The sequence below is a fragment of the Mesoplodon densirostris genome, chromosome 2 (genome assembly GCF_025265405.1).
Source record: "Mesoplodon densirostris isolate mMesDen1 chromosome 2, mMesDen1 primary haplotype, whole genome shotgun sequence".
Lineage (NCBI taxonomy): Eukaryota > Metazoa > Chordata > Mammalia > Artiodactyla > Ziphiidae > Mesoplodon > Mesoplodon densirostris.
The window spans coordinates 7,710,638-7,726,937 of record NC_082662.1 but is presented as its reverse complement, the minus strand read 5'-3'; the positions used below and the strand labels follow the sequence as shown (position 1 = coordinate 7,726,937).

Here is a 16,300-nt window from a genome sequence, read left to right as displayed (position 1 = left end):
CCACTGTCTCCATATGACCCGGGAGGCACTTACAGCGGGTATAGGTCATCCAGAGCGCCTCTCTCAGGATGCCCGGAGACTACCCAGTATACCCCTGCCCAGAGTATAAGAGGCGCTAATGCTCTAAGCACCTTCTTATTGCAAAGGAAAAAACTTCAACCCTGCGACAGTAAAGACCATTAACTTATTTATACAGTTTTCCTTTAGAGAAATCATAAAAGTAAAAAAAATAATTTATCAATAAGATAGGTGGAAAGTAGCTAAACAGCAGTGTCCTCATCAACCAGTATCCTTGTAATCAAAAATACAACTGCAAAGCAAGACAATGAATGTGGATAGGAGGGAAAGACAAAAGATTTTTCATTCTGGTTTTCTATTAAGGGCTCTGAAATAAGACAGCTGAGCTTGATTCCTACCTTCTTTTGGGTTCTGCTTAAATTGTGCAGAAAGAGAAGAAAGAAAGATGACATCTCTGTCCCGGTCCTTCCAGGAGACACGAAAGATCTTACAGACCAGCTGTAAGGCCTGTTCTTCAGACACTTCAGAACCTGATGAAGGCTCCTTGTGAGGAAGAAGATTTGAGGGTTAATTTCAAGTAGTAGGAGGTGTGAGTTAGACTTTAATAGAAATACCTAATTCTGATTTAATTTCTTTACAAATGAGGATATTTTAGAAATGCATAACACTATTCACCTACTGATTTAGGGAAAAATAAACTTGCTACTATGACTTCAAGGTTACAATATGTAGGTCTCATGAGCTTACAATAAAAGTCTATGGGGGGGGAGTATAAAACAGCAGGATTGTTATCAGCAATTGCCAAGGAAGACAGTGATAAAGGATGTACATATATCCCATTTATTTACTTTTCTGAACGCTAAAAGACCAGGTTGACATTCTAGGTATATAACCAATTGTTCTCTAGAAATTCTTCCAGAATTCAATGTTTTTCACTACTTTAAATCACAGAAAGTATCATATATGAAAGAACTTTGTAAACATTCAAAACCTATACAAAATAAAGCACTGCACCACCAGGAGGCTACAGTCCAGCTTCTAATAACGTTGCCGAACACCAGTACTTTACTGAACAGAAAGTGATGCAATTATCTCTACCAGTTCTACACCACGACACACACCAAAAACCCAAAAAATCCTTTTTCTAAATATAGGGAACTAAAGCTCAGATGATAACAAAATATAAAAGCCTCCTGTTTCCTCACATTCTTGCTTCAATTCCCAGTCATTTCCCTCAGAATACAACCACAGATGTGATGACCTACTTGCTTAAGCAATTAAAGACCGACAGAAAAAAATTCAAATTAGCTCTAAATTTGCTAACATTTACTGATAAAAACATGGACCTGAAACAAGATAACTGAAGGATTTTTATCAGATAAAAGGACTGAGTTATACTTCCATTAATAAGGGTGATCAAGGCTACCCACTTTTCCTGAAAAAAGTAAAAGAAAAAAAGAAAAAACCCAGTCACCTAAATAGGATCTGCTGGTTTGGGGTGGCATTCTCTCATAGACTTTACAGATACAAGACATGAAGCAGTGCTTATTTATATTACCTGTAACTAAAAACAGAAGCAAGGGCTTCATCTCTTACCAACCTTATCGCTGAGGCTCCTTTTTTCTCTTCGGTCATTTTCATCAACTTCCATATTTTCAATTCCTGAATCCACATCCACCTGGGACATGCTTTAAGTATAAAAGACAATCAGTCTTTTACCTTTGATAAATCCACCCAATGTCATAGCTGCTGGTTGAGGAAAAGTTTTTGTTTTCTGGGGTTTTTTTTTTTTTTTGGCCGTGTGCCGCACGGCTTAAAGGACCTTAGTTCCCCGACCAGGGATTGAACCCGGGCCCTCAGCACTGAAAGCACCAAGTCCTAACCATGGGACCACCAGGGAATTCCCTGAGTAAAAGTTTTAAAATATGAATCACAATCAGTCAGGAAAGCAAAATAATAAAGGTTCATCTTTTTTCTCATTAATTTTTAAGAGCTCTTCATATATTAGGATATAAACATTCTATCATTCTTGTTGAAAATATTTTTCCAAAGTTGTCATTTCCTTAGGCTCACTTTCAAAAAAAATAATAATATTGCTGGAAATATTTTCCTCAAGTTGTTATTTTCTTAGGCTCACTTTCAAAAACAAAGCTTAAGAGCAGATTTTCTATACATACTATTTCTAAATGATATACAATCAATCAGAGCCTGATTACAAAATCTGGTGAAGTACATATATTATTTCCCCCACATTAAATAACTGTCCCAGCACCATTTATTGAAAAGACCATCCTTTTCAACACCAATATGAAATCACCTACGTCATATGTCCAACTATCATATGTGTGAGGGTCTCCTTCTGGATACTCATTGCTGTTCCATTAGACAATCTGTCTGTCCCTGAGCCAATACCACTGTATTGTACTTACTACGACTTCACAATAAAGCTTGCTATCTGCTAGGTCAACGCCTCTACCTTGTTCTTCTACTTCAAGAGTCTTGGCCATTCTTGGCCCTTTGCTCTTCCACACATACTTAAGAATCAGCTTGACAGGTTCCTTAAAACTCCTGTTGGGATTTTGACTAGAATTTCACTGACTCTATAGATCAAATTGCGAAGAAAAGACCTCATTATATTACTGATCTATCCATGGACAAGGTACCTCTCTCCAAGTATTTAAGGTCTTCTTTCAATAAACTTTGATAATTTTCTAAGTCTTTCACTTCTTTTGCTAAATTTATCTTTAGGCACTATATATATATATACATATATATGTGTATATATGTGTGTATATATATGTGTATATATATATTTATTTTTTGGCTGTGTTGGGTCTTTGCTGCTGCATGCGGGCTTTCTCTAGTTGTGACAAGAGGGGGCTACTCTTCGCTGTGGTGCGTGGCCTTCTCATTGCGGTGGCTTCTCTTGTTGCGGAGCATGGACTCTAGGCATGTGGGCTTGCTTCAGTAGTTGTGGCTCACGGGCTCTAGAGCCCAGGCTCAGTAGTTGTGGCGCACGGGCTTAGTTGTTCCGCAGCATGTGGGATCTTCCCAGACCAGGGCTCGAACCCATGTCCCTTGCATTGGGAGGCGGATTCTTAACCACTGCGCCACCAGGGAAGCCCGGCACCAAATATTTTTAAATAAAATTGTGAATGGGCCTTTTTAAAAATTAAGTTTTCTAATTTGTTGCGAGTACGTAGTAATGTAACTGACTTTAGACACAGACCTCTTATAAGCTACTTGTTTACTTATACACTGGGCTTATAAGGCAATCATTTTATCTCCAAATAATAACTGTTTTGTTTCTTTCACTCCAATCCTAACTTGCTTTACTGCAGTGGGTAGGATCCCATGTTGAATAGAAGCAGAAACAGCACTCATCCTTTTTTTATTCCTGATTTTAAAGAGAATGCTTCTAATTTCTTACCACTGAATATGAGAGCTGCTGTGGTTTTTTGGTAGATGTCCTTTATATTAGTGAGAATAAGAGGCTATGCTGTGGTAACACATACACTCTGCAATCTTAGAGGCTTCACACTATAAGCGTTTGTTTCTTGCTTCCGCAAAGTTTGATGAGTGAAGCAACCTTACTCCATCTTTAATCTATGCCGTCTGCAATATACAGCCTCCAAGGTCACTGGAGCAAGAGAAGAGAGGGATGGAGGAGGAACATTGGCTCAACTGCCTTCACCTAAAAGTGACACATGTCACTTCCATTCACAAGTCTACTGGACAGAACTAGTTAATTGGGCCCCATCTAATGGCAAAGGAGACTGGAAATGCAGGGGAGCCTGTGGAATATTTGGTGAGCTCTGTCTCTGCCCTACAGTTTAAGGATGCAACTTTCTGTCTCCTGTTTGCTAAGATTTTTACCATGAATCAGTGTTGAATTGTATCAAACCTTTGCAACTTCCAAGATCATATGGCTTTTCTATTTAATATATAATGTGGTGAATAATATTTACAGATTTTCTAATGTTAAAGCACCTTTGCATTCTTAAGATAAACCCAAGTTGGTCGTGTTATATTATTTTTTTAAACTAATCTTTTCGTTGAAATATACAGAAATGTGCATACATGATGTGTTTGGCTGAACAGTTTCACAAAGGAAACATACTAATGTAACCAGCACCCAGATCAAGCAACAGAACATTACCAGCACCCCAAAAGTCCCCCCCCTCATGACCCTTTCAATCACTACTACGCCAGCCCACAGTAACTGCTATCCTGGCATCTAGCCCCATAGATGTTTTGTCTTCTTTTTATGTGCTGCAGTATTTGATTTGCCAATATCTTCAGACTTTGGCAAATATGTTTATAAGTATGATTACCATGTAATTAATTTTCTTCTTTTACATTATTCTTGTCTGGTTTTGTACATTAAGGTCATATTAGCCTTGTAAACTGATTTGGTAAGTTTAAAATTTACCTGAAAAATGTGTGTAAAGTTGGAATGCTGGAATTACCTATAAAATCATTTGAGAAACGTGCTTTCTTTGGAAAATTTTAAAATGCTGATTCAATTTATTTCACTTTTTTTTTTTATTATTCAGGTTCTCTCTTTTTTCTTGAGTCAATTTTGGGAGAATGTGTTTTTCTAGGAATTTGATTTTCATCTAAATTTTAAAATTTATGTGCATCCTGCATATTTACATTTTACATTTATATTTACTGAAATTCTTTTTCAGTAACAAGTATTACTGAGTGCCCATTCTATGCAGGCATTGTTCCAGGTGTCTGAGATGCCAACAAACAAACAGACAAAAAAAACCCTGCAGCATGGAGCTTCCATTCTAGTTAAAGATAATAAACAATAAACAAAGCATATAGTATATGATAAGTGCTATGGAAAAATTAAAGAAAAAAGAGCAGGGAAAAGGCAATTGAGAGGGCAGGGCTTTCCCCCTTTTAAATGGGGTGACCTCACTGAAATGCTATCTGGGCAAAAATATGAAGGAGGTTAGCCATGCACATATCCAGAGGAAAAGTATTCCAAGAAAAGGGGTTTTATTCCCAATATTTATTTATATTCTTTTTCCATTTTTCATTTTTAATATATTATATATAGCTTTATATTCTCTTTAAGAAGCACATTAGCTGCAACACACAAATGATGATATGTAATATTTGTTATTGTTCAGTTCTAGATACTTCCAAATTTCCATTATGATTTCTTCTTTGACTTGTATTTAGAAGCATGATGTTTTTAAAATTTCCAAATTCATGATGGGTTTTTAAAAGATTTTTTTACCTTATATAATTATCTAAGCTAATGTCAGAAAACATGATCTGTATGATTCTGACTCCTGAAACCTTTGGGTCAATGGGTCTTATCAGAAAAGAATGTGTATTCTCCAACTGCAGAGTGCAAAGTTCTGTATCTTTCAATTAGATCAAACTTGTTAGCTGTGTTGTTTAATTTGTCCATATGCTTACTGATGTTTATTCTCTTTGCTCTATTGATGGCTGAAGAAGATGTTAAGAACATCCCATTATGATTATGTCTGTGTCAATTTCCTCTAGTTCTATCAAGATTTGCCTTATTTCATGTTGCTATTATATTACTAAGTGCATATACTTTGGAAACTGTTATATCCTACTGGTAAACTAAACACTTATCACTGTACAGTGCTTATTTCTAGTAATACTTTGTGACAAAGTCTAATTTATTAATATACTTTCCCCTATTTTCTTTTGTTTAGTATTTGCCTGGTATATTTTTTCCCTTTCTTTTATTTTCAAACTTTCTCTAAGCTAATGTTTCAGGTATGCATTCGGTAAACAAGAATAAAGCTGTGTTCTATTTTGTTTTTAATCCAACCTGACGTTTCACTGTGATTTACTGTGATTACTGACATATTTTCATTTCTTTTAACCATCTTATTTTGTGCTGTTTGCCTCTTTTTTAAAATCTGTGTTTCTTTCTTCCCTTTCTTTGAATTGACTTAAATCCCCTCCCTACCCACCCCAATTCCATATTTTCCCTTTGTTGGTTTGAAAATAAACTCTTTCTATTTTTTCAGTGGTTACCCTTGAAACTTTATCAAGTATTCTTTTTTTTTTTTTTTTTTTTTTAGAGTTTGACAAATTTATTGGTATTTCAGTAAAGACATTCATCTCAGTCGTTTTGGGATGTTATTTCAATATAAACATTAAAATGAACAAAAATGGGAAGTCTGCCTACGTTAAAGCAAGTTAAATTCATGTATCTTGATATAATTAAACCACGTAAGTAAGAACTAATTTCCATTGTTTGACCTGGGGCTTGCTCTAAACTCAAATGCAAGTGAACAAAGTATTAGGAATATATACAGGCTGCTTCTCTGGAGTTATTACCTATTAAAAGAGCTCAGAGAGTAGTTATCACCAATTAAACAGTATGAAGCTGCCTCCAAATCTAACATTGTAAGAGTTTTCAAGGAAATCATTATACTATATGTTTCTTTTATGTGTGACTATGCTTTTAAAGATGTGTTTAACTGTCACATTAAAAAAAGAATTCATATACAATACAAAAATACAAAATAAACACAATCCTACAACACAAAAATTAACAAAGTATATGTGGTCAAAGATTCCATAAAATATGTTTAAAGATGCATTTTCTTTCCTTTTATTTTCAGTATCTAAAATGTGCTTTTAAAGAGGCCACTGGTTAATATGTATACAGTTAAAAGAAACCATATTATTGTGCTAAATAAGAATTCCTGTAATAAGTTCAAATCAAATTGGATTTCACAAGTTAGTAACATAAATGCTTTGATAAAGTTACAGAAAGTGCATCTTTCTTATTTTCCATCTTCATACAATGTTGCCTTGTTTTTTTGGTGTTTATATCCTTTAAAAAGTAAGAACAGCCAAATATTTAACTATTATGTACATTTAAATTTTTGGTGGTGGTTTGTTATTTTAAAAGAAACAGCTTCCTTATGATTTGCCTCAAGATCTGGTGGAAATGCTTACAGGAACTAGCTAATAACAAAAACCAAGAGAAGCACATTCAAAATACTGATTTACTTTGGTAGCAAACGGTTGTTCTTTGAAGACTATCAAAGGTAGACAAGACCCTTTAAAGTGAAGTGGGCTATTTTAAATACTCAACAGTTTACATAAAATTTTAAAATGTTCTTTTTAAAGGGCTAAGCATCTGTATCCACTGATAGCAATGCAGTAACTAGTTTATGATGATTCGAAACAAAACAAATGCCCATTAGGGAAAAAAAAAGCTGTATTTTAATTTTTATCTAATTTACTTTCTCAGTCAATAGTCCAGCAACATTTTCCTCCCAATACAATACTCCCTTCTCTATAAGGCTGTTCCTGGGAGCCAGACTTTAGGTTAACAAGGGAGTTAAGTTAGAGAGTAACTGCCTACAGTTTAAATAGACAACTTTTTGCTTCCCTCTTAATGTGCTAGTAGTTGTGTCTAAAAAAATACGCAATTCTTAGAAAGGTACCATTTCTGATTTTTTAAATCATCTATAACCTTTGGAAACTAATCACATGAAACTACAAAATTAGCAAATGTCTTGAAATCTGTATATAAAACATAAATTACCTCTAATTTCAAATTCTCATTTATTAGTGTACCACTCAATCTTTAAAAAAAGAAAAAGAAAAAAAAAAAAGGCGGCTCCAAAGATAGTCTTATACCATTCTTTAAAAAAGGAAACTGTTCCTTTTAACTTTACTCCCACCCCATACCCCAATTTCAAAACACATCATTTAATTGTCTTGGTCATGGACATTTCCAAAATGAGATTTTATATTTCGCTCCCATAGCTTCTGGTTATCAGAAAACCCATGCTTTCCTTTATTGAAGGAATTTGGTCCTGCTGATGTTGGTGTATCCCTTCCAATATTCTTCATCCTCATCTTTGCTTCTGGAGGCATTTCCTCTGGTTCACTATCTTCATCTTCATTAAAAGCTGCTGCTACTGAAAGGGTTTTTGGAGCAAGAGTTGGAACGGTTTCCTTAGGTTTATTTGAGCCAAGTTTGATGGATATGGCTGAGGCTTTCTTTGTCATCTGACTACCTATGGCAAATCCAAACTTGGAGATCTTTGTAGGCTTTGTTGAGAGGTCTGCAGCTTCTTCTTCAGCTGATCGCTTCTCAGGGCTGCGACTGGAATTTTCCCCTCCATTACTGGAAGAAACAGTCTTAGTTTTCACAGGTTTTTCTGCTTCTTCTTCAGGTCCTCCAGCTTCAGCGGCTCCAGCTCGCTGCGGATTTTCAGGTTTCTCCTCTCCCGCCTTTCCGTCCGCCATTTTCCCCGCCGCGGCCTCCCCTGCTATCAAGTATTCTTAACTCAAAATCTAAAAGTTGGCCACTGTCTTTACCCTTCTCCCAAGTATATAATCACTCCCCTTCTGGCTTACCTGCTATTGCTATTCAGTATGTTAGATCTACCTGATGATTTACTTCTCTCCCCCCTATACTATTTCATAAACTGTTATTACTGTCTTACACCATCAGTGTTTAGGGTTACCACATGTTTAATATTTTCTTGACTCATCTTTCCTTCTTGCATCTCAGACATTAGTCTTGAGATCATTTCCCTTTGTCTTAAACTGCATCTGTTAAAAGTTGGGGTCTTCTGGTGGCAGACTATCAGGCTGTTCTAGTTTGTTTTTTAAATGTATAAATGTCTTTATTTCACCCCTGCTCTTAAGAGATAGTTCCACAAGGGCACATAATTCCCAGCTGACAGTTAGTTACTTTCTCTCAGCACTTAATGCTATTTCCACCATCCTCTGGCCTCCATCACTGAGACATCTATCTAACTATTGTTCTTTTGTAGATAATCTCTCATTTCTCTCTGGCTGCTTTAAACGTCTTTGTCTTCGGTGTTCTGCAATTTTACTATAAAATATCAAGATATGAATTTCTCTTTGTTTAATCTGCTCGTGAGTTGTTGGGCTTCCTGAATCTGAGGATTCATAACATTTATCAACTCCATAAAAATCCTCAGCCATTTATCTTTTTGATAATGGCTTCCAAACCAGCAGAGGAAAAAACACGGAATAAGGAGAGGGGTGGGGAATCTCCCAGTCTGCCTATTCTCTCCTTTTGACATTTCTATTAGATATATATTGGATCTGTGTCCTCTATATTTCTAAATACCCTTCATACTTTTCAGCTCTTTTTCTCTTTGTGGTGCACTCTGGGTAAGTTCTTCAGCTCTATCATTCCATTTGTTAATTTCTCTTTAGTTATTTTAACCCAATGTTTATTATTATCTTTTCATTTCTAGAAATTCTATTTGGTTCTTTTTCAAATGTACTTGGTTGTTTTTATAGTTGCTTACACCTCATTCATGTTTTCAATACCCTTTTAAATTTATTTAAACATACAAATTTTATATTCTGTATTTGATAATTCCAAAACCCAAAAACCTCTAGGTGAATAATTCTGTTTTTATTGATTCTACAGACTCTTACTCATGGTGGCTTTTTTCTAGCATGCTTTAATTTTTGACCATGAGTTCATATTTCTTGGAAATTTTTCTAAGGACATTTTCTAAAGACTTGGATGATTTATGTTTATATCTGCTAGATGCCTGAAGACACTAAAGAGTCCATTGTCTATGACAGTTCTTAGCCTGATGTTTTTCAGACTACCACAGTGGTGTAAATTTAGGTTCTAAACCCATGTGAAAGTTACCCACTGGCTAAGAAATTGCAGAGTTGACTTGATTTTTAAAAATTCATCCACTCAGAGCAAAGGTAATAAGAACGCAATGGTTTTTACTCTATGGGGTTGATTTTTTTCTACTTGATCTTCTTCCTGGGAGTGTAGTCCTTTCTGAATTCTTGCCTAATGAGGGGTAATCCCTCACCTGGCTCCTAACCCCAACCCACAAAGTGCACGACACCCTAGTATCCTAACACACACAGAAAATGGTATCTGTCTGGCCCACTGACATAAACAGAGGGGGCTGCTTGAGGGCAAAGGAGCCAGGCCCTGGAGGTCTGGCTGCCCAAGGAGTAAAGAACCCTTCAGCGACTCTGTTATCTTGTCACAGTACACCTGCAACACAGGAAGGCTCTGTTCCAAGACACCCTGATCCTCATGGAGCTCCCAGAATATGAGGCTGACCTGCCTATACCCTTCCAAACTTTTAAAATTTCACCAAGCAGTAAATCTTTGCAGAAATTTTTAGGGGCTGACCTATGCTTGCCAACTTTGCATTTACAAAATAAAGACATTAAAAAAATTATTTTTACCACCTATACCATTATTTCATAAAAGACACTGCAACACCAAAACCCAAAAAAGGTATACGGAACATTTCAGAATAAAACAAAGACCTTTCTATTTATTATATTTAGCTCTGATTTGCTAAGGACTGGCATGGATCCCTGGGCTGGCATCTGAGACCACTGGACTAGAGATTAAAGTGAATGGATCGTTCCCTTTCCATCAACAAAGCGCTTACTGGAAAACTGGCTTACTTTACCTTTTTTCACAAGAGACTCCATCGATATCCATGCTCTGGGAACGTGAGAGAGACTGAGATTGTGTTTCAAGGCTATTGGAGGGCGAGCTGCTGAGAGAACTGACTCCTTCACTGCTCTGGCTTCGATGGGCTACTCCTAACCAGAAGAGACATGAAAGGTGAAGTGTCATGTGAGATAACGTCAAAGCTATTTGTAACGGCAACAGTAAACACACAGAATCGGCATTCACACAATCATGACAGTTGGCAACCGAGGAATTTCTATCAGAATATTACACTGAAGGTTGAAGGAACATTAAAATCATAGGAATGTTAGCAAGAAATCGTAATTTATCAACAGATATCACATGAGGTCAGTTACACAGCTACATCTGATACCTGAAACCAACTCATCACCTTCTCTTTCACTAATTCAAACTATGGTCCCTGAGTACAAATCAGCTTCCAAGACAGTCCAGAAATATCCTTGAAATGTACCAAAAATAAGATACCTTAGTGAACGGATAGAGAGACAGACAGATGGAGAGATGTGTGATAAAACAAATACAGTAAAATGTTAATGGTAGAATCTAGGTGATGGGTATATAAGCATTCACTGCAAAATTCTTTCTACTTCTCTGTATGCTTAAAATTTTCATAATAAGATGTCGAATAGATCCATCTAAGCCATGTCCTTAAATACAGATCAATCCATTTATTAACTGAAGATCTCATCTTGTGATAGTTTGGGGAAAACAAAAATCCTGACATCATCCTTGCCCTCACAGAGCCCACAGTGTAGTGAACCACCACCAGGCACACAGCGACACAGTGTTTCTAGTAATGTCTTCAAAACCATCTTTTTCATAGAATTTTAAAAATTACTTTAACTCTATGAATATCTTTCTATAAAAAAAGTTTACCCAGGCATTTTCAAGTACTTAAAAAATATATACCTATGTTGCTGAAAGGAAAATGCCTCATATATTTTAAAAAGCAAAACAAAACAACTTGAGTTATCACTTGTAGCTGAAACAACTATCAAGTGGATAGTTGCAGCATCCCAAGAAAGTCCACTTGCCACCCTTTCAAGTCTCTCTTCATTGAAGACTTTATCCATGCCTGACAGCAGGTTTTAACATGGACCTGTTTTTCTTTTTTAATTTTTAATTTTTTTTGGCTGTGTTGGGTCTTTGTCGCTGCACACGGGCTTTCTCTAGTTGCGGCGAGCAGGGGCTACTCTTCGTTGCAGTGCGTGGGCTCCTCATTGCTGTGGCTTCTCTTATTGCAGAGCACGGGCTCTAGAGTGTGTGGGCTTCAGTAGTTGTAGCACGCAGGCTCAGTAGTTGCGGTGTGCGGGTTCTAGGGCACGCGGGCTTCAGTAGTTGTGGCGCGGGATCCATAGTTGTGGCTCACTGGCTCTAGAGAGCAGGCTCAGTAGTTGTGGCACACGGGCTTAGTTGCTCCGCGGCATGTGGGATCTTCCTGGACCAGGGATCAAACCTGTGACCCTGGCATTGGTAGGCGGATTCTTAACCACTGCACCACCAGGGAAGTCCCAGACCTGTTTATTAAAACGTTTGCAGGACTCAGGAGGGAAAGAGAAACTAACTTTTTACTATTCATAAGTAGATTCAAGTAAAATACCAAAAGCATCTGATGTAGTGAGAATTTTGAAATAAGCTTAGCGAAGACAGTAAAACTTTAAATCATTAATTCCAGTGTAACCCAAAATAAGTCCTCAATAAATATTTATTGAAGGAGTAAATAACAGAGCATCAACAATGTCCTGAAGAGAATATCATTTTACCTACCACACTGAAAGAACTGACAACTTTTTAGTAAAATAATAAAGTTAAACAATTTTTATGGGATATCAATTTAGCAGCTTTTAAATCTCCACCTTATAAAAACCAGTTCTAAAATTAAATTGATAATTACAATAAGTTGTTTAAGTAACTATATTTGTAACATAGGGTGCTATGCTATACTAGTACACAATAACCCTATAGTAATAAGAGTGCCAGAGTATATCATATAGTATAATATACTGTATTTGCAATATTTTTGTAAGACAGCAAGAATATCATCTGAATTCTTTTTTTCCTCAACCCTCCATATGATCGTCACAAGGCTCAAGTGGGTCAATTCCCCCCAGAATTTATTATGTCTACCGGTGTTCCCCAATCTCTACACACCATCTAGAATCTAGGAGGGACCCCACTTCTTTCTTTTTACTTATTTATTTGGCTGTGTTGGGTCTTCGTTGATGCATGTGGCCTTTCTCTAGTTGCAGCGAGCCGGGGCTACTCCTTTGTTGCGGTATGTGGGCCTCTCATTGCAGCGGCTTCTCCCATTGCGGAGCATGGGCTCTAGGCGTGCGGGCCTCAGCAGTTGTGGCGCACGGGCTTAGTTGCTCCACGGCATGTGGGATCTTCCCGGACCAGGGCTCGAACCCATGTCCCCTGCATTGGCAGGCAGACTCCCAACCACTGTGCCATCAGGGAAGCCCCCACTTCTTTCTTAAACTTAAAAAACGGAGGGTCTCTTTGACTTTATCTAGAATTGATATAAATTAAATACTGTAACTAAAATCAAATCAAAACAACAGAACAAAATATCACTTTGGGGACTCCCCTGGTGGCGAAGTGGTTAAGAATCCACCTGCCAATGCAGAGGACATGGGTTCGAGCCCTAGTCTGGGAAGATCCCACATGCTGCAGAGCAACTAAGCCCATGTGCCACAACTACTGAGTCTGCGCTCTAGAGCCCGTGTGCCACAACTACTGAAGCCCGTGCCCCTGGAGCCCGGGCTCCGCAACAAGAGAAGCCACGGCAATGAGAAGCCCATGCACCACAACGAAGCGTAGCCGCTCGCCGCAACTAGAGAAAGCCCGCGCACAGCAACGAAGACCCAACGCAGCCAATAAATAAATTAAATTAAAAAAAAAAAAGAAGCTGGGACTAGATGGGAGAAACAACTTGTAGGACTCACTACAGCTTCAGGTACTTTAATTGAAAGTTACTTGTAACTGAAAGCATCTCAATTAAGAAGGCTGCCAGGTGACTGCCAAGTCACCCCCGGATGAGGACCTCCTTCCCATGGGTGGCAGCCCACCCAGTATTTGTCTCTGTTAGAAAGCACATCATTCTGGAAAAGAAGTCGTCCCTTCATGCTCAGGGGATAATGAAGCTACCCACTGGCCCTATTTTTACCATCTAGGACCAAAGGAGGCAAGTATAAGCCGTCCTCCTCCTCCTGACGTTTCACATTGTTTTCATGGAAAGCTATCACAACCTCCTGAGATTTCTTTTGTTTGAACTACACGTGCCTATGTTGTTTTGGTCATTTGCTCTTGCAATCCACTTACTGATCAACAGATCTTGATTCGGTGCCTACCATGTGGCATGCACTGTTAAGGCACTGGGCACGCAGCAGTGAATAAAATGGACACAAGTCCCTGTCCCGCAGAGCTTATACTCTAGCAGAGGAAGCAGAGGAAACAGAATATACAAGTAATATACACGCTATGTCAGCTGGTGAAAGGATCTCGAAGAAAATGTGTCTATGTCAGATAGAGGTTGCACTTTTATACAAGGTGGTCAGAGAAGGCCTTTTTAAAAAATTAATTTATTTATTCATTCTTGGCTGTGCTGGGTCTTCGTTTCTGTGCGAGGGCTTTCTCTAGTTGCGGTGAGCGGGGGCTACTCTTCGTTGCGGTGTGCAGGCCTCTCACTATCGCGGCCTCTCTTGTTGCGGAGCACAGGCTCCAGACGCACAGGCTCAGTAGTTGTGGCTCACGGGCCCAGTTGCTCCGCGGCATGTGGGATCCTTCCAGACCAGGGCTCGAAACCTTGTCCCCTGCACTGGCAGGCAGACTCTCAACCACTGCGCCACCAGGGAAGACCCAGAGAAGGCCTTTTTGAGAAAGTGACACTTGGATAAACAACTGAAGAGCTGAACGAAAAAGCCATGTGGATTTTAGGGTAGGAGGATTCTAGGCGAAGAAGTAGCAAATACAAAGGCCCCCACTAGGTACCATGCCTGGAATGTTCCAGGAACAGAGGGGAACCCAGTATGGCTGGAGCAGAGGGAGCAAGAAGGGCAGTGAGAGAGGAGGGCAGGGCTGGGGCCGGGCCAGGTCACATGTGGCCCCGGGTCGAGGTGAGGACTCTGACTTTCATTCTGAGTGAGGCCGGGAGCCAACAGAAAATGATGTGACCTGTCTTACGAGGGGTTCGTTTTCTATTCTGTTTTGTTTAAGCTTACTTAATAGATCCCTGAAAATCTGTTTATCCAACCTGCCAAAGGCATGGCTAATAATATCTACCTATTTATGATTATGAATAATGATGATTATATGAGAAACATAATCGGGACTTAACAGCAGAGAGGTGCACTGCCAAGCACTAACCATTCAGAGTCGCCCGAGTCTGTTGGTTTGTAATATAACTATCCTGCTTGCTGTAAAAAATAACGCTGCTGTCATACAATGCTGTACTTATGCTTTAGTGGGATCCAGTGTGGCTCTACACTGAGAACAGACTGAGGTGAAGCAAGGGTAGGCATGGAGAGACCAGTCTGGAGCCCAGTCCAGTAATCCAGGCAAGATATGCTAGTGCCTTGAACCTGGAGAGGTGTTGAGATGAGAAGAGATGGTGAGAATCGGGTCTGGTTCTAAATTTTGCTGATAGATCTAGAGCTGGGGTCGGCAAGCTATAGCCCACAGGCCACACTTACCTATTTTTGTAAACAGAGTTTTATTGGAACACAGCAAATCATTAGTTTACATATTGCCTATGGCTGCTTTTGGGCTACGGGGCAGAGAAGAATATTTGTGACAGAGACTGCACAGCCTGCAGAGCCCAAAATATTTACTATCTGGCCCTTTATTTTATTCTTTATTTATTTATGTTTTTGCGGTACGCGGGCCTCTCACTGTTTTGGCCTCTCCCGTTGCGGAGCACAGGCTCCGGATGCACAGGCTCAGCGGCCATGGCTCACGGGCCCAGCCACTCCACGGCATGTGGGACCTTCCCGGACCAGGGCACGAACCCGTGTCCCCTGCATCGGCAGGCGGACTCTCAACCACTGCGCCACCAGGGAAGACTTATCTGGCCCTTTAGAGAAAGAGTGTGCTGACCCCCGATCTAGAATATGAGGTAAAAAGGAGAGAGAAATTTTAGGCTTAAGTAACTAGAAAAAAAAAAAAGTTGTCATTTATTGAGAAGGGGTCCTAGGAAAAGACAAGATGTAAGGGAATATCAGGAGCTCGATTTTGGACGTGTTACCTGTGAGATGTGTAGTAGATGATGCATGAGTCTGAGGTTCAAACGACAGGTCTGAGCTGGAGGTATAAACTTAGGCATCATCAGATTAGAAATACCAACTAAACCCAGGAAGCTGGATAAAATCAATAAGAGAATAAGCAGAGCTGGAGAGGACAAGAGGTTAACTGAGTCCTGGAACCCTGACACTTCGAAGCCAGGGAAATGAAAAAGACTCATACAAAGAGTTAAGAAGGAACAGGTGGAGATAGGATGAACACCAGGAGTGTGACGCTCCGGAGCCGAGCAGAGGAAGCACCTCAAGGAGAACAAGGCCAAAGCCACGGTGCATGGGGCTGACAAGTCAGATCAGACAGTGACTCAGAGCGGAGCACGGGAGGCCCCACCTGACGGGATTTGACTCAGCAGAGGTACAAGGACAGAAGGAGGAGACTGAGGACAGGCAACTCTTTCCAGAAGTTCTGTCGTGAAGGGGTGCAGAGATGTGGGGTGGAAGCTGGCAGAGTATATGAGATCAAGAGAGTTCCTTTCTACTTACTCCCAAGAGGGGA

General features: G+C 39.2%; 2 protein-coding genes across 4 annotated transcripts in view; both read right to left on the bottom strand.

The window, feature by feature from the left end:
• The window catches only part of UBE4B (ubiquitination factor E4B), a 116,008-nt gene that overhangs the window by 66,638 nt on the left and 33,070 nt on the right, over positions 1-16,300 (bottom strand). For all 3 annotated transcript variants that reach the window (XM_060088942.1, XM_060088943.1, XM_060088941.1), the window contains 3 exons: positions 10,482-10,617; positions 1,619-1,706; positions 417-561 (listed from right to left, as the gene is read on the bottom strand). In XM_060088942.1, the coding sequence (XP_059944925.1) occupies positions 417-561; positions 1,619-1,706; positions 10,482-10,617 (369 nt within the window). The remainder of the gene's footprint in view (positions 1-416; positions 562-1,618; positions 1,707-10,481; positions 10,618-16,300) is intronic.
• LOC132477359 (PEST proteolytic signal-containing nuclear protein-like) lies at positions 7,236-8,304 on the bottom strand. Its single transcript, XM_060079699.1, has one exon. The coding sequence runs from the start codon at positions 8,287-8,289 to the stop codon at positions 7,747-7,749; it is 543 nt and encodes a 180-aa protein (XP_059935682.1). The 5' UTR covers positions 8,290-8,304; the 3' UTR covers positions 7,236-7,746.

What these genes read in the sequence shown, in the direction of transcription:
- LOC132477359 (XM_060079699.1), bottom strand. Translation starts at nt 8,289, where the DNA reads ATGGCGGACGGAAAGGCGGGAGAGGAGAAACCTGAAAATCCGCAGCGA.